General features: G+C 43.6%; 1 protein-coding gene across 7 annotated transcripts in view; it reads right to left on the minus strand.

Annotated features, from left to right (window-relative positions):
• Positions 1-904: 904 nt before the first annotated feature.
• The window catches only part of LOC124010579 (clathrin heavy chain 1-like), a 48343-nt gene continuing 29427 nt past the window's right edge, over positions 905-19820 (minus strand). For 2 of the 7 annotated variants that reach the window (XM_046323198.1, XM_046323188.1), the window contains 25 exons: positions 19615-19815; positions 18903-19055; positions 18468-18590; positions 17568-17705; positions 17256-17420; positions 16236-16416; positions 15582-15745; positions 13486-13611; positions 13172-13314; positions 12744-12978; positions 12381-12503; positions 12008-12153; positions 11480-11663; positions 11096-11288; positions 10696-10853; positions 10240-10512; positions 9711-10028; positions 9378-9509; positions 9099-9209; positions 8716-8886; positions 8014-8235; positions 4343-4363; positions 2165-2240; positions 1828-1848; positions 905-1363 (listed from right to left, as the gene is read on the minus strand). In XM_046323198.1, the coding sequence (XP_046179154.1) occupies positions 1227-1363; positions 1828-1848; positions 2165-2240; positions 4343-4363; positions 8014-8235; positions 8716-8886; positions 9099-9209; positions 9378-9509; positions 9711-10028; positions 10240-10512; positions 10696-10853; positions 11096-11288; positions 11480-11663; positions 12008-12153; positions 12381-12503; positions 12744-12978; positions 13172-13314; positions 13486-13611; positions 15582-15745; positions 16236-16416; positions 17256-17420; positions 17568-17705; positions 18468-18590; positions 18903-19055; positions 19615-19815 (3915 nt within the window). In that variant the 3' untranslated portion in view covers positions 905-1226. The remainder of the gene's footprint in view (positions 1364-1827; positions 1849-2164; positions 2241-4342; positions 4364-8013; positions 8236-8715; positions 8887-9098; positions 9210-9377; positions 9510-9710; positions 10029-10239; positions 10513-10695; positions 10854-11095; positions 11289-11479; positions 11664-12007; positions 12154-12380; positions 12504-12743; positions 12979-13171; positions 13315-13485; positions 13612-15581; positions 15746-16235; positions 16417-17255; positions 17421-17567; positions 17706-18467; positions 18591-18902; positions 19056-19614; positions 19816-19820) is intronic. The other 5 variants (XM_046323226.1, XM_046323207.1, XM_046323245.1 and 2 more) reach the window with 3 other exon arrangements.

The raw sequence follows: 19820 nt of genomic DNA on the forward strand, positions 1-19820 counted from the left end.
CTGCTGTTTCATTCATCATCATGATCCAGATCCTGCACAATCAACTATGAGTGCACGCTTAAATCTAGTCATTTGTTTTGGGAGTATAGGGAGAGTTAATGATTTTCTTTGTATAACACACACAAGCCTTTGATAAAAACACAATTACCAGTCTCTTCAATTAGATCAGACAAATATAGGTCCTGAGTCCCAAATGGCACCCTATTTCCTGCATAGTGCAGTACAATTTTTATGGGCCCTGGTCAAAAGTAGTGCACTATATAGGGAATAGGGTACCATTTTGGCCACAAAGAAAACCTGGCAGGACGTCAAGGCTATTAGGTTTTATATCCTCTTCTGTACAATCAAGAACAGTGACCTAGAACACCACATATCCAGCATATTACCAACCAACCGCAGCACGAGGGGAGGGGGGAAAAGTGTAACACACATCTGACTAAACTGAAGAACAGAGCTTCTTTAATTCTCCTAATCAATCCCTCCAAATAGAATAGTCCCACAAGAGCACTTTACAGCATGAGGAAAGGAAAGTGTCTTACACGCAGCTGAGTGAGACGCAAAGACGGTCTCACTCAATGACTAACTGGAGAGCCTGCATAGGCTTGGGAAGGATGAAACTCACGTCTGGAAATCATGTCTGAATGGATCTTAAAATAATCTCTCTAGAGCTACACAACCCCTTTAACCCTGTGTAGGTCATTACTGGTATTTGTACATAGTGTTACTAGTTTGTGGGTCATGGAAGTGGCAGTCATGTTCAAATATAAAAGAACATTGTAGCTTTTTTCCCTTTCTGAATATACAATAATTAAATGCATTTTACAGACTGATAGAACAAGCTGCTCACACATATCAAAATGAAGAGATTCTACATTAGTTTCTTCACTACAGAGTGCAAATCAGATGCTTCACAACATACCTTTTAATTAAGAAGAGGACTCACTCTTCCCACAAGCCCCCTCATTGTACATAAACCATTCCCCATTTTAAAAAAATGACATCTAGTAAATATAATGGAATGTGAAAAATTATAATAATTGTGAGCCAATCTTTTTCTTTGATAACAGAAAAATGTCCTTCATGAGGTTTTTTTTTTTTAAGGAAAACAAAAACATAAAAAAAAACTGCTTGTTTGAATCCACTAAATGTTGTGAGAAGATGGTAAAAGCCTAGTGAAGGACTGAGCTGAGAGAGATGGATGGGCTCCAGGGCTTGCCAGGAGACCTTTACATGCCGTAGCCAAAGCCTGGTTGGGCCTGAGGTGCCTGGGGGTAGCCTGCAGGAGCCTGGTAACCGTAGCCATAGGCCTGCTGGGGGGGCACGGGCACGCTTGGGCCAGCAGTCAGCATAAGCTGGGGTGTGCCTGGAGGAAAGAGAGGCATTTCACATGTTGGGCTGACACCAAAGATTAGAATCTATTCGGATTCGATTAATTTACTGATTCAAATCATTTGATGCCGATTGATTTGAATATTTAAACTTTAAACTTATCTTAACATGGAACACAAGCCACAGCTCAACTCTAACATTCCAGAGTGCCAAGGAAGCTCAACTTAATTTTTATTTGAATGATTTTTCTTTTGAACAGCAGACTGCAGAGTGAAGACAGGTTGAGGAGATTAAGTCAAAGGGCAGCCGGCCGGATTCAAACCCATGCTGACGGCCATAAGTGTTCCAAGGTCAGAGGCAGTAGCCACTGGCACACACGGAAGCCTAGATGCATTGTTCACAAGACTACAGCCTGTCTGCTGCAGAGGGACAAGAGAGCCACGAGAAAGCGAGTGTTGATCAGTTATGGACATAAGTGCTGAAAACATGTTTGCTCACCATTTACTAAGTTATCAGGACCTATTAGGATGAGAAATACCAGAGTTTTGGCACAGGTACAGCAGACTATACGAATATTCGTTAGAAATGACATCTGAAACGAATATCAAAACAGGGACAGCCACATGCATGTCACCAATGTCAAACTTGTCACTATTAAAAACCTTTACAGTTTATCAATCTCTTTACTCTACATCTTATATCCTATCTTTACTACTTAGAGCACAAAAGGCTGGGTTACGAGAGTCATCTTCACCGTTTGAGTGAGTTGGTGTGAATGTCTGTTCTCATTGGCCGTGTCAGATTCTTGGCTGTGAATGATGCATGAGGCACTTACCATAGACGATGGGTTGTGTCTCTGTCGCCTGCTCCTCCTCTTTCCTTAGGGACTCAGAGGTCTCCAGCTTGTCCACCTGGAAGAGGTCAGAAAGAACATGATAAACAGCTACAAGCAGGCAGGCCAGAGAAGACATGCTGGAAAAGCCTTCATTAACTCTTCTTTCCTTTAGTCATTGAATATGTTAAGTGATTGATGGATAGGACTGTTCCAGGTGTGTGAAGTGTGCGCATTCTAGGTGATTATTCTTTGCAACACATACAAGGCTGCTGTGAGCTGCCCCTTCGCCACACATTTAAAACTAGTGAAGAAATATGAGAGATGACCATTAAGATGTGAGGAAAAATACTTAATGAAATTTGGTCCCTCCATTCAGCCACTCTTGAAGTGATGTTTTCAGTATATATTAACATTGCTATGTATGCAGAGAACCAAACCCATATCAAGTATGCAACAGGAGTACAAAATCTCATGATCAACACTTGACCTTTGTCATCTGAGCTATTTTAATGTAGCGATGTTAACTGCCAGGCGGTATTTTTTCTAGGATTTATCTAGGACCTATTCACCCTTTCCCTTAAATCAAACATGCTTAGTTTTAGCTCAGCAATATCAGTCTACTGTAACTCCAATGAGTGACCTTAAGCGTAGCAGAAGCAGATTTCCAAAAGTTGTTAGGAAGAAAACGTAATTGTGTTTAAAAGTTGCAGTAAGAGGCAAGATGCTAGTAAAAAACTACTTTTCATAATTTTGTTCACTATCTTTCTGTGCTTCTCAGTGCTGAAAGTGGGTTCAGTTCCCTCCGTACCTCTTGTAAAGAACATTAAAAATAATGAGTAAATCTCTTCCAACAAACAGAGGCGTCATTAAAAGGAGAACATGCTACAGTAGTGGTGTTACAATTGGTTAAAATAATGTGCATGAAAAAGAGGCAAAAGTACTGAAGCGCAGAGGGAGTCAAAGCCCGGGATGATTCGTAGTCCAGCCACTCAAGGCCCATCAACCAACAGCAAGGCACAGCCGACAACATCAATGTCTCCTAGAGGCTCGCAGTGACGCTAGATTCTCATTGGCAGGTGCTCAATCACGTGCATATATTAAAACCAGAGAACATTTCCCAAAGTGCAGGTACCATTACCTGTTTTTCATACATACTCTCTCGGATACAGTGTAAAGGTCTGTGAAGGAATGCACTTTTCAGCTACTGCCCGTGCAAATTTACTAACTTCAATATGAATTAATAAAGACAGATTTTATTTTCTCTGCCTCTAGTGCTGCAGCACAAGTTGTATTTCACTGTCAAGACTTCAATATGAGAATGAAGTCAGTCATGAGAAATATAGAATTTCATCACTACAAAATGGCATCACTACTGAAACCTTTGTGGAGAAGAAAACCCCCCAGCCTATAGGTGCAGCCATAGTAGTACGGTGCCCCTGAAAAGAATTACGTTAAGTGCCTTGTTCAAGGGCAGACATATTTAATTTCTCACCTTGTCGGCGTGGCCAAATGCTCTAACCACTATGCTACTTTCCAACTTAAAGTGCATTCGCTTCACAAACTTTGATCATACAATGCATTTCTTGGCTTACAGTTTTAGTACTATGGTTAAATGCAGTCTACAACTGGTTTGCAGTCTGTTTTGAGAGGGGGTCTTAGCTATATGCCAGCAATCAGAAGCTTCAAGATTGAGTTCATTAATGAGTGTTATTTATTCTACAAAATTAACACTCTTGGGACATCAAAAGCACATTAATGTCATTGTGGGTTCAAGGGTCAGGACTGGGAACCAATGGCAGACTGGCATCATTGACAGACTTCCTCAGACTAAGGGTTGTCATTGGTGAGTAACTACAGATCTACTAAAGTGCTCTGCTGTCCAGTCAGAGAGAGTCCAGTTGAGAAGGCACTACTGTGTGTGTGTGTGTGTGTGTGTGTGTGTGTGTGTGTGTGTGTGTGTGTGTGTGTGTGTGTGTGTGTGTGTGTGTGTGTGTGTGTGTGTGTGTGTGTGTGTGTGTGTGTGTGTGTGTGTGTGTGTGTGTGTAAAAGCAGCAGTGTAACTGACATATGGGAGAAGTAAAATAAAACTCATGCAGATTCCTGAGGTAGCAGTGCTCCAGGCTAAATTAACAAACAAAAACAGCAAGATAGAGATGGAATATAGGAATAGACTTTCACCTTTTCCTTAATTGCATCAACCTGGAAGGGAATTCAAGAAGCGCAGCTTAGAAAATAAGAAATCAGTTTACCATAGTGCAGAGACCAAGAGAGAGCAGGCTGAGACAGCATACAAAGATGGGCAACCAAATATCCACACAGTAGAATAAACTTTTTTTAAAGAAAAGACTAACACACTCCTGTCAAAAAGGTAGTCTGGCATTCCTCTGAAATGCCTTGAATTTCTCTAGTTTTATTGTTTCTATCCTAAGAAACATTGTTTTGAAGATAGCGAGGTCTCGCTACAATGATTAACCTACCACATTTGCATGCATAAAAATACAGCTGCTAGTAAAATATTGAACTGTTTTCCATTTAGTAGGCTATAGGTTCCAGTCAACTCAACTCTAAGTTACTACACTACTAGAGAGCAGAGCAGTATAGACTGCATTAGTCCTGATCTATTGATAGACATATGGTAGAACTTGTGTTCTCTATGTCATTGACTAGACTAGAGAGCTGCTGGACTACTATTCCATTCAAAGCCATATAATATGTGTGTGTGTGTGTGTGTGTGTGTGTGTGTGTGTGTGTGTGTGTGTGTGTGTGTGTGTGTGTGTGTGTGTGTGTGTGTGTGTGTGTGTGTATATGTATGTGTGTGTGTGTGTATGTATGTGTGTATGTATGTATGTATGTATGCATGCATGCATGCATGCATGTATAGTTGAAGTCGGAAGTTTACATACATTTAGGTTGGAGTCATTAAACCTCATTTTTCAACCACTCCACACATTTCTTGTAAACAAACTACAGTTTTGGCAAGTTGGTTAGGACATCTACATTGTGCATGACAAGTAATTATTCACAGACAGATTTCATTTAATCACAATTCCAGTGGGTCAGAAGTTTACATACACTAAGTTGACTGTGCCTTTAAACAGCTTGGAAAATTCCAGAAAATAATGTCATGGCTTTAGAAGCTTCTGAAATTATGTCAATTAGCCTATCGGAGGTGTACCTGTGGATGTATTTCAAGGCCTACCTTCAAACTCAGTACCTCTTTGCTTGACATCATGGGAAAATCAAAAGAAATCAGCCAAGACCTGAGAAAAAAAAGTGTCGACCTCCACAAATCTGGAAATTGCTTCCAAGGATAAACTAAATGCCTGAAGGTACCACGTTCATATGTACAAACAATAGTACGCAAGTATAAACACCATGGGACCACGTAGCCGTCATACCGCTCAGGAAGGAGACACGTTCTGTCTCCTAGAGATGAACGTACTTTGATGCGAAGTGTAAATCAATCACAGAACAACAGCAAAGGACCTTGTGAAGATGCTAGAGGAAACAGGTACAAAATATCTATATCGACATAACCTGAAAGGCCGCTCAGCAAGGAAGAAAGCCACTGCTCCAAAACCGCCATAAAAAGCCAGACTACGGGTTGCAACTGCACATGGGGACAAAGATTGTACATTTTGGAGAAATGTTCTCTGGTCTGATTAAATATAAATTGAACTGTTTGGCCATAATGGCCATCGTTATGTTTGGAGGAAAAAGGGGGATGCTTGCAAGCCAAAGAACACCATCCCTACTGTGAAGCATGGTGGTGGCAGCATCATGTTGTGGGGGTGCTTAGCTGCATGAGGGATTGGTGCACTTCACAAAATAGATTGCATCATTAGGAAGGAAAATTATGTGGATCTATTGAGGCAACATATCAAGACATCAGTCAGGCAGGAAGTTAAAGCTTGGTCGCAAATGGGTCTTCCAAATGGACAATGACACCAAGCATACATCTAAAGTTGTGGCAAAATGGCTTAAGGACAACAAAGTCAAGGTATTGGAGTGGCCATCACAAAGCCCTGACCTCAATCCCGTAACATTTGTGGGCAGAACTGAGAAAGCGTGTGCGAGCAAGGAGGCCTACAAACCTGACTCAGTTACACCAGCTCTGTCAGGAGGAATGGGCCAAAATTCACCCAACTTATTGTGGGAAGCTTGTGGAAGGCTACCTGAAACGTTTGACCCAAGTTAAATCATTTAAAGGCAATGCTACCAAAATAATAAGTGAGCGCATGTAAACTTCTGACCCACTGGAAATGTGATGAAAGAAATAAAAGCTCAAAGAAATCATTCTCTGCTATTTTTCTGACATTTCACATTCTTAAAATAAAGGTGATCCTAACTGATCTAAGACAGGGAATTTTAACTAGGATTAAATGTCAGGAATTGTGAAAAACGGAGTTTAAATGTAGTTGGCTAAGGTGTATGTAAACCTCTGACTTCAACTGTATGTATGTGTATGCATGTATGTATATATATGTGTGTGTGTGTGTGTGTGTGTGTGTGTGTGTGTGTGTGTGTGTGTGTGTGTGTGTGTGTGTGTGTGTGTGTGTGTGTGTGTGTGTGTGTGTGTGTGTGTGTGTAACCGTTACATGTAGTAGAGTTACTTTTAGTCATTTCCACATTAATTCAACATTTACCAATCATTTGTTTTGGCAACATCCATATATGTAATTTTCATTCGTATGTATGTATGAACTTGTTCTCAACTTGCCTACCTGGTCAAATAAAGGTGAAAAAAAATGTATGTATGTATGTATGTATGTATGTATGTGAGGTGTGCAGAGCAGACCAGACATGCTGACTCTGGTTCAGTCACAGCAGTCCCACATGCAGTCACGCAGCATACAATGACGAGCTCCACTTACTTGGCACTGAATATCAATGACAAGAAAACAAACTACTGGACACTAGAGAGAGGAACTAAAGATCTTGAGTTCCTCTCTATAGAGTCCAATAGTTTGTTTTCTTGTCATTGATATTCAGAGGGTCCACCATCTTGAAACAATGCATTAACACAACACTTGTACTGTACCCATTGTCTGTAATCTGTTGAGTACAGTAACATTTAGTCAGAGCATTAAACAAAAGAGCAATTACTGTCTTTTATATGGAAAAAGGTTAACAAAAAGCTGTAAAATGGTGAACAAAAGAGGGGAAACAAACAAATGACATGAATATAAGGAAAAGCAGCTGAGAGGTTTGTTTAGCTTCTATCAAACTCAGACACCGAAGAAACAAGGCACTAAAAAGAAAAGGTGGATAGAAAAACAAAAAACAAATAACTGTCTTTCTGTATAGAGTATGAGGACTATTGGCACTCCACATAGAAATACAATTATTCTATTATACTGATTCCAGTAAATCTATTTATATGATGCCACACTCTGCTGCAAAGTCAATACTGCTGGACTGAGTTATAATATAATCATTGATGAATCTCTGGTAGCAACTTGCCATATAAAAATAAGGCATTGTGCTACTGAATAGTTAAATGCCTTTTCAAAAGTGGCTAACTGCAAAAAGCATTTGACTGAGCAACAGAAGATCACTGCACAACATGTTTGGAAAGGGCTTTGTGTAAAAGTGGCATTTAGGATGAGATTACTTTCACCCAATCTTAACCATTTGGAGCTAGAAATGTCAAACTGACCCTAGATCAATGTCTAGGGGAGAGTTCACCCTACTCCCACTGAAAGCAGACCTGGGTTGTGTTCATTAGCCACAACTGAAATTCTGTTGGATGCCCTAATGAACAACATCCTTGGACGTGTAGAATAGAACCACCATGCTTGGTTTAGCCCACTCAACATGACATAGCCATGTCCAGACAGCCAACCCACCTTGAAGAGATACTCTCTCATGACCTGGATGAAGTAGGGCATGGAGAAGTCCATGATGTTGTGCTTCCAGGCCGTCTCCAGCACCACGTCTGGCCTCAGCAGGTCATAACAGGTGAAGAGGCAGGCGGCAAAGCACTCCTTTTTGTCCTCGGTCAGGAACCAGCCCAGTAGCTCCTCAGCCAACTCTGTATCCTTGGACTCTGACGCGTACTGCATGGCATCCTGGAGGAAGATGGAAACAAGATGGAGGTTTGTTTGTTAGGAACTTGGCACCAAGCCACTGTCTGGTATGTTTATTTTAATTTGAACTTTATTTAACTGGGCAAATTCAGTTAAGAACAAATTCTTATTTTCAATGACAGCCTAGGAACAGTGGGTTAACTGCCTGTTCAGGGGCAGAACGACAGATTTGTACCTTGTCAGTTCGGGGATATGAACTTGCAACCTTTCGGTTACTAGTACAACTCTAACCACTAGGCTACCCTGCCGCCCCACTAGGCTACCCTGCCGTATCTTGGTCATGGGAGAAAACCTTCACTCCACAATGGGATTTTGACCACTAACCCCACCCATAAACACTAATCTTAATCAGACAAAACATTTCCCATTATCCTCCTCTCTCTACTAACCAAATAGGTTCAATGACAATATAATGACAGTCAGAGGAGAAACAGGCCTGAATAAGGAGAAGAGAATGAATACCTTGTAGAGTTTGTCCTTCTTGCAGAGCTCCACACTCTGTTTCCAGCGGTTGTTTCCCTTGAAGAGGTAGGCAGCGATCCTCCTGAACTCAATCAGCTCGTGTTTCTCCAAGCGCTGGGCAAGCGAGATGTTGTCAAAGTTGTCATAGGCATCTATAGAGGTCCTCAGAGCCTGAGTCCACAGAGAGAGGGAAGGAAGAAAGGATGGGTGGATGAGTAACTGTTGTTCAATGAGGTGTAAAAAAACAACTTTCAAGTAAACAAGGTACTAGAACTGTCATAGGGCCAGCTTCCCAAACCCATATTAAACCCAGTCAGGGTAAAACAAAGGTGCCTGTCTTCATTGTTTGACAATGTAACAACCAACCAAAATTGACCACAAACCTGATAGTCCTCCTCTGTGATGAAGAGGTTGGTAAGTGCTTCATTGACAGACTTGTTGTTGTGGTTCTGTACAGAGCGCAGGTAGGGCTTGACCAGGGGCAGCTGTTTCACCTGGACCACACACACACACACCGTTGATTACTAGAACTGCATTCACTATAAGCAGAGTGCACTGTACATAGAAATACACGTCACAGTCTTTGATTAACAACTACAACAGGTGTCACACAGCTTCAATTTCCTGTGTTGGCAGATCAGAGGGGACAGAGCTCGTCTTACCTTGCTGAAGAAGTTGACAGCACGGGAGTGGTCCAGTCTGGGGGACAGCACTATGAGCAGGTCATTCAGTAACAACGGCTTGAACTCCAAATAGAACTGAGTTGCTTTGTAATACAGCTCCACGTTGGCCACCTACACAGTCACAGGAAAGGCATAAAAGGAGATATATTGTCATGTATTACAATTGTAAAGTGTATTGAGATGTTTCAATGCACTTTAAAATATACACTTACCAATATCACATCAAATTGAGCTTTGTCATAATAGATCATATACAGCAATGACTGCTACCTTGATGATGTCATTATAGACAAACATTACTGATTGGGTTACCTTGGTGATGATGTCTTTGAACTGGCCCTCCTTCCAGGCGTCGGTGGGGTGGTTCATCATGGTGATGATGGCATTGTCAAACTCCTCGTACTTATCGTACAGAAACACCAGCTCCGCCCACAGGTGGGCCTCCTCCGCCGCCCGCAGAACCTTTGGAATGTTGACTCTGGACCAGAAGAGCTCCAGGTGCTCCCTCATCTTCTGGGGTTTGAATTTGGAGTAGAGGATGGCCAGCTCAGTGAACATGCCCATGTGAGCCCGTTCCAGCCCCAGGGCTGCCTCCAGCATGGTGATCAGCTCCTCAAAGTAAGCACGGTCCTGAACACAGAGAGAGCGAGAGGGTACAGCATTGAGGGGTTCCAAAGCACCAAATGTGATTGTCAATCAAGAGAGTGTGTAGAGAGGTGGACTAAATAACAACTTTTCATGTTGACTAGAGAAAATACAAATTTCATACAAACTGTGCCAGCATCTAGCAGCAAGGAGGATAAGGTACACCGAGACAAAGTGGGCTGTGTGTGAGTCTTACCTGGTAGTAGTTGATAAGCTCCTCCAGTTCGTCAGCATGCACCACGATGTGGAGGCCACACATCTGTGCCAGGCGGAACTCCTTTCCATCCACGCAGGCAAAGCACACCTCCTTCCAGGTCCTAGTGCTGTTGGCCTTGCGGGCCCCGTCCACAGCCGCCTGGTACTCCCCGAGGTGCACCAGGGTGGACGCCAGACGGCCAAAGTTGGACACGTTGTTGTACAGTAACTTGGCCGCGTCGTACATTTTCTCGTCGTAACAGCGGTCGCCGACCTTCGTTGTGAGCAGGAAAGAGTATGAATGTCAATCAATGTCTTACATAGGGAGTTGTTTGCGACAACATAGAAAATCAGTTCCTGGTGAACTAGCACAGAACATCACTGTTTATTTCTCATTGACTTGGAATACAATAACCTGTACTGTTTAATACATCAGTCTGGACTACAGTAACAGTACCTGTTGGATGTGGGCGTTGTTGGGTCCATTGATGAACTCCTCCAGCTCAGCCAGGCGGTTGGTCTTGGCCAGGGCGAAGATGAGCTCTGTCTCCACGTAGGACTCCCGGGCCTTCTTACGGGCCATCTGAAGGAACTTCACCAGGTCCTCCCAGTTACCTGACACACACACCAGAACAACCATTACAGTCAGCTAAGAGCAGCTGGGAGGTTACACGACTTTAAATCCTGAGGTCAGTCAGTGAGCCGCTGATGATTACAGAAAGTCACCAAAAACAGCTGGACAAATCCCACACTGAGGACATATATTCGCTGACATTGGGAGATTTTACACATTATAATGCCCATCAGCCCATCCTGCCACCCCCTATCCCGGCTAAAGCCGGCCCCACCATCTTTACCACTCTGGTCGGCGGCCTGTACCACCTCCATGTAGGCAGAAGGGTCGTCAGCCTTGATGTAGGAGTCGATAGCCTCCTTGACCAGGCCCTTCTGCAGCTGAGCCTTGGCCAGCTGGCTCCACACAGCTGGCTCGTTGCAGCGCTCGGCAAACTCATAGGCTCGATCCAGGTTCCCAATGTGCTCAATGAGAACCTGGGGAGAAGAGACAACATTATACCATGACAGGAAGTCAGACACTATCAATCATGTTGAAGGTAAGGAGAAAGGGAATGGAAGCTCTACAAGTCTACTGGCATTGAGACCTCCCTATTCAAGAGATTGAAATGGTGTTAGGGTGATATGAATACCACATGGTGTTGGGGGTGGGTCAGGGTTCATCTCACCTGCACAGCAGAGGTGTTGACGTCAAACTTCCTGAAGATAGCAAATGCCTCCTCGAAGAGCTCGTTGCTGATGGCAATGTTGGCAATGTCTGGGGCGTCATAGTTGTCCAGGCGGTTGATGTACTCCATCACACGGGTCCGGTCTGCCTTGATGGCCGTCAGGATCAGCAGGTTCTGCAGGTTTCTGAATAAATAAACAACCCCCAGAATCAATACTTAAAACACCAAATAATCACAAATCATCCCGGAAATCAAGCTGTAAAGTTGAGCAATTGTATATGTAGAGCAATTGTATATGTAAAGCTTTGTTAAGTTTACAATTGTATGTGTCAAGTTACGATCTTGTAAAGTTCACTTTACATTTACTGTAGAGTGTGTTGCGATTTTAAATGCATTTTCAATAAAGTTTGATTTGATTGATTTGGAAAAGTATAAAAAAGATGGCGGAAGTGAACTAGAGAGAAAACACACAATGGACAGCCCAGCCTACAGTGAGCACAGGTATCAGAGCTCTAGTAGCTCTGTTACCTGTGTTCACTGAAGACAGAGTTATCCAGTACGATCTTCTCCAACAGCTCAATGAGTTCGTTGGGCAAGTCTGCAGTCATGAAGGCCTTTACTGTGACTGACACCTCCTCTGGGTCCTGGGTCTCAGACAGGGCTGTCTGCACCACCTGACAGGGAGGGGGAAATAGATTTCGATATGGTCATGAGTAGATGTTTGGGTCAATTCAGAAGGTTCACTGAAGGCTGAGTTATACAGTACGATCTTCTCCAGTAGCTCAACGAGTTTGTTCTTAAATTGAAAAACCTTTATTGAAGATTGACTGAATTGAGAATGGAGTTGATCCCAATACTGGTTCAGAGCTGGTCCAGACTGATGTGTATGGGGACTACCTACCTGGTCAATGAGTGGTCTTCTGAAGGGGTTGCTCTCCAGCAGCACGCTGGCCCACAGGTCCGGGTCTCTGCGACGGACCAGGTAGCGAGACAGACTCTTGAATAGGGAGTTCTCATTGCACACCTGACGGGAAACAGAGCGCACACACTGTTCGTCCACTAGGCTCTCACCTCACATTCTGAAACAGTACTTTCATATGTAGGCTATTCCCAGTATTGCTGTTGTAAACAAGGAATGTCAGTTAATATTAATGCATAGCAATGCAGAGAATTAAAATGTACACTCATATGTTTTTAGTTAGATCTACATTCTAACCTATATGAAACTACTTCCTATAAGAAGAGGAAGGGAGAAGCTACTGACGTTGATGAGTTCCTGGTCACACTGTCCTCTCTCGTAGGCAACGCAGGCCAGGTGAGGGTCCCTCTTCTCGCAGTACTTGCCCACCACGCGGCTGTCGTAGTAGGGGTTCTCACGCAGGAAGCGCTCGGGGTTGTTGTTGCTGTCAATGTAGATCTTGGCCAGGGCATTGTGGGTAGCGGGCTCCTCACAGCCCTCATGGATACGGGCCTCCAGCCAGGGGAGGAGAAGCTTCAGTCTGTGGAGAGGGAGATGAGCCTGCTGACAACTACGGATGCTGATATCACAGCTAGTATTAAAAAAAGACTAAGTAATACTTTATTTCATGATACCACAGTGTTTAAATAGGTTGGGGTGCTATAACAGCTACAATTAACCCTTCTAACTAGTAGTTTCTTTCTGCCATCTGATGAAAAAGAGTTGCGCTGTACCGGTTCCTCTTCTCCACCTCAGCCACCAGTTCATCAGTGGAGAACTGTCCTCTGACCACCAGGATCAGACTCTTAATGACGTCCTCAGAACAGTCCACGTCCAGAAGCCCTCCAATCACCACTGGTAGACGGCTGGGGTTCACCTAACACACACGTCAATATTCTTGGACACTGTGCATTTTCACTGTGGGGCAAATATCTTGAGCCTGTACTAGTTTAGGTGAACATGAAACTTAGTGATATCTACATTTTGACAACTAGGATGCATGACAGTGTGTGTGTTTGAGCAAAAGTGTGTGACCACGTTCACTTACTTTCTGCACATAGATCTCAATGTATTTCTGCAGGTTGTTACGGTACAGGTAGAGGACCAGGTCATGGACAAAGTCGAAGCGGTCACACACAATGATGAGTGGGAGCTGGTCAGTCAGCTTGGCCTCCTGTCCAATCACAGAGCAGGGGCCAAGGTTAGCACGACATGGTTATGAGACGGAACATCTGATCAGAGCCCACCAATGACCACAGCCAAACCTGACATGTAAGGGTTGGGTTTAACCACGGATCGTAATGGCAAAGTTGAGTGTTTTTTTGTTGTTACTACCTGAATGTGTAGACGTTTAAGAAAGTTGTTCAAAATTAAGCAAGTAGTTTAAAAAAAGCTAGAGGTTTGACTGTAATCTTGTTGGGCTCATACAACCACTAATGTACAATGACAAAATAAATATTCGAATCACTGAATATGAAATTGGGATTTCATTTTCCAGTTTAAAATGATCCTGCTCATGTGATTTGAAAAATGTCACAATCAAGGAAAAAAGTAAACAAAAATGTTTCAACTACGACGACAAATGGAAGGAGTCACGTTTTGAGAGATTAGAAGATGGTTAGGTATTGAAAACATTGTTTACTAGTATGGACAGAGAAAGAAGCAAAAAAGGAAAGAAACAAGAAAATGATCTAGTACAGTACAGCTCACTCACAGCTCACTCACACATGTACACCGACGTAGGTCTCCCTCTGCAGGTACTATTGAGGTACTGCCACACACTCCCACTACTGGAGCCCACAACAGTAGACCCTCAACACAGTGCGTATTTTGCGGTTGTGTTTCCTGTGCGTGTTGTGTGTGATCACTGGCTGACTGCCATCAACACTCCTACAGGATAAATACACTGGGATTGAGTACCTCACAGCCCTGTAGAGCACTCCAAGGGTCTGCCACCAAAAAGACATCTAGCTTTAGCATGTTGTTGAAACTATATGGTTCAATCCCAAATGTCACCCTATTCCCTACAGAGTGCACTACTGTTGACCAGGGCCCATGCACTATATAGGGCATGAGGTGCTATTTGGGACTCAGTATATGAAGAGGCCCATTGACTCCTCTTGCACAGCCAGGAAGACTGTTACAGTATGTGGGCATACCAGGTTATCTGGATGACGTTAAATTAGTTTCTGAATCCATTCACATAGGAAAACAAATTTAAATGCACCACAATAGCCATGCTTACTTGAGTTCATTTGTGCTGGCTAGACCTTACATACGGATAACAGAACTGTAACACCAAAACCTAACTTGACTTCAGCTCAGATAACAGCTAGGTATATATATATTTTTATTTTACCTTTATTTAACTAGGCAAGTCCGTCAAGAACAAATTCTTATTTTCAATGACGGCCTAGGAACAGTGGGTTAACTGCCTGTTCAGGGGCAGAACGACACATTTTTACCGTGTCAGCTCAGGGATTCGATCTTGCAACCTTCGGTTACAAGTCCAAAGCTCTAACCACCAGGCTACCTGCCGCCCCACTGTATATGCACAGTTACGAATCCAAAACAGAAGTACACTCACAACACCCTGTTGCTAGTAGTTCAGCGAACTGTAAAACTGCAGGTTTTGGACAGACAGAGTTTGGTGCACCCCATCATGGATGAATGGTTTGTGGGTACATTAACGGGTTGTGTCATTGTACTAGTCATACAAATCCCAGGTTTAATCCTGCATCTCTACAAGTAAGTCAGGGGTGGCAGTGAAACTAAAATAAGGAGGGAGTCCTGTACTCGGGGATAGATTTACCTGGTACATGTCCTGCCATTCCACAGACAACAGGGAAAAGCACAAGAGATAACTGCCATCAGGAACTTCTTACCAATGAAGGATAAATGAAAGAGTTTCACGAATGCTAGTGTTAGCAGGCACATCTACGTATTCATAGGATGGACAGAAGGTCAGATTTTGTCATTTAAATTCAATACAATTTCAAAATAAATGATAAGGACAGAAAATAGTGTGAGAATGAAAGAGAATAGAATAAAGTTAAACTAAAGATAGGATTTTAAAAAACAAAGAGTATGTTTAGTCCATTGCATTTCATCTCCCTCTAGATACCTTCTCCCTCCATCTTTTACCTTGAGGAAGTTCTTGACTCGTTCGGGGTCGTAGCAGTTGCTCTCTCTGCAGATCCTCTCCACCTCTTTGATCTGTCCCGTCTTGCAGGCTGCCTGGATGTACTTGAAGTGGACCTCTAGGTCCTGGCTGAAGTTAACAATGGAACCCAGGAAGTAGAACAGACCTGGGACAAAGCATCACCATGGAGACAATGTCAGTCAAGAGGAAATACAGTACCAGACACCATGCCAGTCTGGCATGTCAGGACATCCAGTCAAATTCAATTGTGAGCCATTGGCTGGAATATAGAACAGTGATTACAGTAAGGTGGCTGGCAACTATACCCCAAGAGACCGGAGCGGATGGCTACTGTTGCCATCTCATCACCCCTGGTTTAATTAAATGTACACCACACTTCAGGCTCCGTGTTTGTTTGCAAAGTTATTTGGACAATTGAGAACAGCGTCTCTCTCATCTAGTTTATTGAGCTGTACCATCTAGTCTACCCTGGGCTTAAAGAGGTCCAGCAGCCTGTCCTAGTGGCCACCCCTCCACTCCAGGACATTCTACAGAGCCTATGGACAGACTGTTGCCTCAGGCCTACTTAGGTGATTGCTGGAAGAGAGAGTGATCTATGAAGCATACGTGTGAAATAGTGTGGCTGTGTGTCTCACCCTCAAAACTCTTGAAGGACTCGAAGAGCTCCGTTAGAGAGTTGGTGGAGAGCTGCTCGTGGTACTTGGAAGCCACCTGGACACAGATCTGCAGGTTCTGACGGATGTTGGCAGACAACATGGCCCTCAGGCACTCCAGAGAGTCCTCCACTGAGAGGGAGCCAAAGAAGTTCACCAGCCACTAAGGAGAAAGAGAAAGATAATTTATTTTCCTAATAGCCATTCCCACCTTCTACTATTTGCACGTTGTCACAACCTTGTACACAGCTAATTATAAAACATTATAATCGTTACATAACATTTTAAACGTTTATAATATAACATGTTATTCTTTTAAAACTTTAGTGTATTTAATGTTAACTGGTAAAGTCTGATTACTGGCTAATCAAAAACAAAGCCACTTTGAATTAAGAGAGGAAAGAAAGACAGGAGAAAGACAGGGGGCACAGAGGTAGAAGCAGCAGCAGAGCTAGATAATGTCATGAGGAAATACATGACAGTCATGTTCATCTAGCCAGAGTTCAGAACGGTCTGAATGGTTTGGCCTACAAACTAATAATGACCCCACTTTTAATCAGTTCTGCTCTACGACCCACACGAGCAGCACAGGACTCATCTGAAGGTAGGCCAGTACCAGTTAAAATATTTTATGGAAGTACAGTATATGGAAATACTTAAGTGCCCCTCAAAAAAGGGGTTAAATATGGGTAACAAAAATGATAATTTCCAGAGCTTCAGATATAGGACACTTTCAAACATGCCTCCTTTTTATACATTTTTTTAGCAGGTAAGGCCAAATTCAATCCTTCATCAAATACATTTATACAGATTTTTTTATTTATACATACAAGGGTCCTAAATGTCTAAATCAAATGAATGATTTAGAATTTAATTGAAACGAATGTAATCTGGTTGTTTTTTCACACACAAGCTGGCACATATGAGAGGGGAGTGGCCTGAGTACTACTGTCATAGAGGGCTTTGAGGGGGGGGTGCCTCTAGAATTTGTAGGGTTACTACCTCTGGGTTGAGAAGGTGTGTGTGCACCACGGCCCGTTTGATGTCGTACAAGTCAGTGTAGTGCTCTAAAGCTCTCTGCAGCAGACCAGCCTTCTCACACAGCTGGGCTATGTGGGCACGGTCGTAGTTGGTGAACATCTGGTTGCCCAGGATGGCATCAGCAACCTACAGAGAAGGATAAGAATAGAACAGTGTTAACGTGTGAATGTCACTTACAGTCACGTTTGCTTTGAGCGCAAACAAATATTAAATTGGCATATTCTCAAAATGTAAGCGCTCCCTCTGTGTGTGTGTGTGTGAGAGAGAGAGAACCTGTGGGGCGTGCATGAGGTTCATCTCCAGAAGGCATGTCTGCAGCGGCCCCTCAGAAGGCCTGTTGTTTTTCAGGGCGTCCAATAGGAAGGAGGTACACTGCTGGATCAGGTTATACTCCATAAAGACATCCACGATCTAAACAGACAGGGGCCAGAGAGAAAGGAACAACGGTCAACATAAGACAGCCACTACACAGTGTTCAGGGGTTGCATTACAGTTCAGAAATCTGCCTTTTCAAAACGTTAAATATCTGCGTTTTAAACCATTTCACCTGTGTTTTCTATGCAACGCTAGTTAATGAGCTCAGAATGAAAAAAAGCAATGCATTTTTGCAAAAACAGTGCATGGCCATCACATTTCTAATGTTTATCATAGGAAGAATGTAGCCGAGCTGCATTACCTAATGTTTTGCTTGAAGTTAATCTTGCATTTTACAGGAAAAACACTGGGAAAAGTACCGGAGAAAAGCTACAGAGTCAGAGCGCTGTATGCTGATATCAAGCAGAAATGACATTACCTGGCAGGTTAGATCTGCTTTACAAAACGCAGCAAGATATCTCTTATGTGTTCCATCTTATTTTTCTGCGTGAAACTCTGTATTAACGTGACCCCGGTATTTAGAAACACGTGTGGTTGAGCTTTGTGTTTGCAATATTGGGACTAATCGATTGGTTCCATTGTACCAGGCAAACTGAACTCTCAGAGCAATGAGAGTTCAGAGCAGACAGTCCTGTCAAGTCCAGACAGGAGGAACATAATAGTGGAGCGTAAATGACAGATGAGAGAGATAGCATGCTCTAGTCGAGGGGCCTCATCCCCTCTATCCTAAACCTTCCTCCACCTCTCATCTCTCCCTCCCCTGTTCCTCCTCCCTCTCCATCCATCCCTCCTACCAACCTGTGTGATGTCAGCCAAAGGCTCCTCGTCCTGGACCAGCATCTGGGAGAACTGCAGGCCCTGTTCTGGACTGATCCTCATCACGTTCCTCAGCAGGAAGATCCAGTCTGGAGTGTAGCCCACCTACAGACACAGGAAGAGCAACAGTTACAACCACCAATACACCATCCCGCTCCTCAACGTGCATATTTGTAATATTACATACCCCCACAAAAAAAAATGTAATTGTCAATGTGACACTTTTCATTCACACATCTAGCTAACAAAAGCAAAAACCCTCCTTGCAAACCCCATTTGGCCCCAGACCCATTCTAAAGCACCCCTCTGGATACTAAGACACAGCTCATCCACTTCCTCAACTGTGTCATGAGGAAACCAAACGAAGGAAAGGAAACAAGAACAGCAACGAAGCTCTGTCTCAGAGTGACAACCTACCTTCTTGGCGTACAGGACTATCTTGGGGAACTGTCCGGTCTCAGCGAAGCACTGGATGACCTTGTTGGGTACATTGGCCCTCAGGTAGACGGAGAGAGCCAGGGTGGGGTCCACTGACTTCACCAGGTCCCCCAGCTCCTCAGAACACTCCAGCTAATAAGGGACAAAGTAGGTTTCACCACAACTACCCTAGAGCAGTGGAGGCTCCTGAGGGGAGGACGGCTCATAATGGCTGGAACAGAGTCAATGGAATGGCATCAAACCATGTTTAATATCATTCCACATATTCTGCTCCAGCCATTACCACAAGCCCGTCCTCCCCAATTAAGGTGCCACCAACCTCCTGTGCCCGACAGGTAAATGACCCTAATGAGAAAACACTGCTGAAACGTTATGTTTGGAATGTGCGTAATTACCATCAGGTGTTGGGTTAACACATTTTAATATTCACAATTAGTGTGAAGCAGAAAGCTCTGGGGGGAAACATTGCGACTGACAAAGGAGATGCTAATATCACCAAGCATGCTTTGGAGGGGCAAAAAAATATTTAAATGCTCAGCAAAACAAACAGATTTGGCTCATTTTGAAAGGATTATCTTCCCAGTCATCTGGGTTGTTATCAACATGGACAGACACACAGCTTAGGAAAGACCTCTTCCTATAGAAGGTCAGATACCCATCTCTCCCCCCTTTGTCTGACACACAGTCACACCTTGTCCTCTTTGAGCCACTTCTCCAGCAGCTGCTTGCGTCCCTGCTGTAGGACGGGCCTGCACAGCTCCAGAGACTCAAACTTATTGAGCTGGCCCTGGTCCAGCAGGATGCCAAAGTACTGCAGCAGGGGAGAGGTCTGGCCCGGCTGGGCTGGCACACTCTGGAACTTACGGATGGTGTCTGGAGTACGCAGGATGCCCTGGA

Source organism: Oncorhynchus gorbuscha, linkage group LG02 (assembly GCF_021184085.1).
Source record: "Oncorhynchus gorbuscha isolate QuinsamMale2020 ecotype Even-year linkage group LG02, OgorEven_v1.0, whole genome shotgun sequence".
In the NCBI taxonomy this organism is placed as follows: Eukaryota; Metazoa; Chordata; class Actinopteri; order Salmoniformes; family Salmonidae; genus Oncorhynchus; species Oncorhynchus gorbuscha.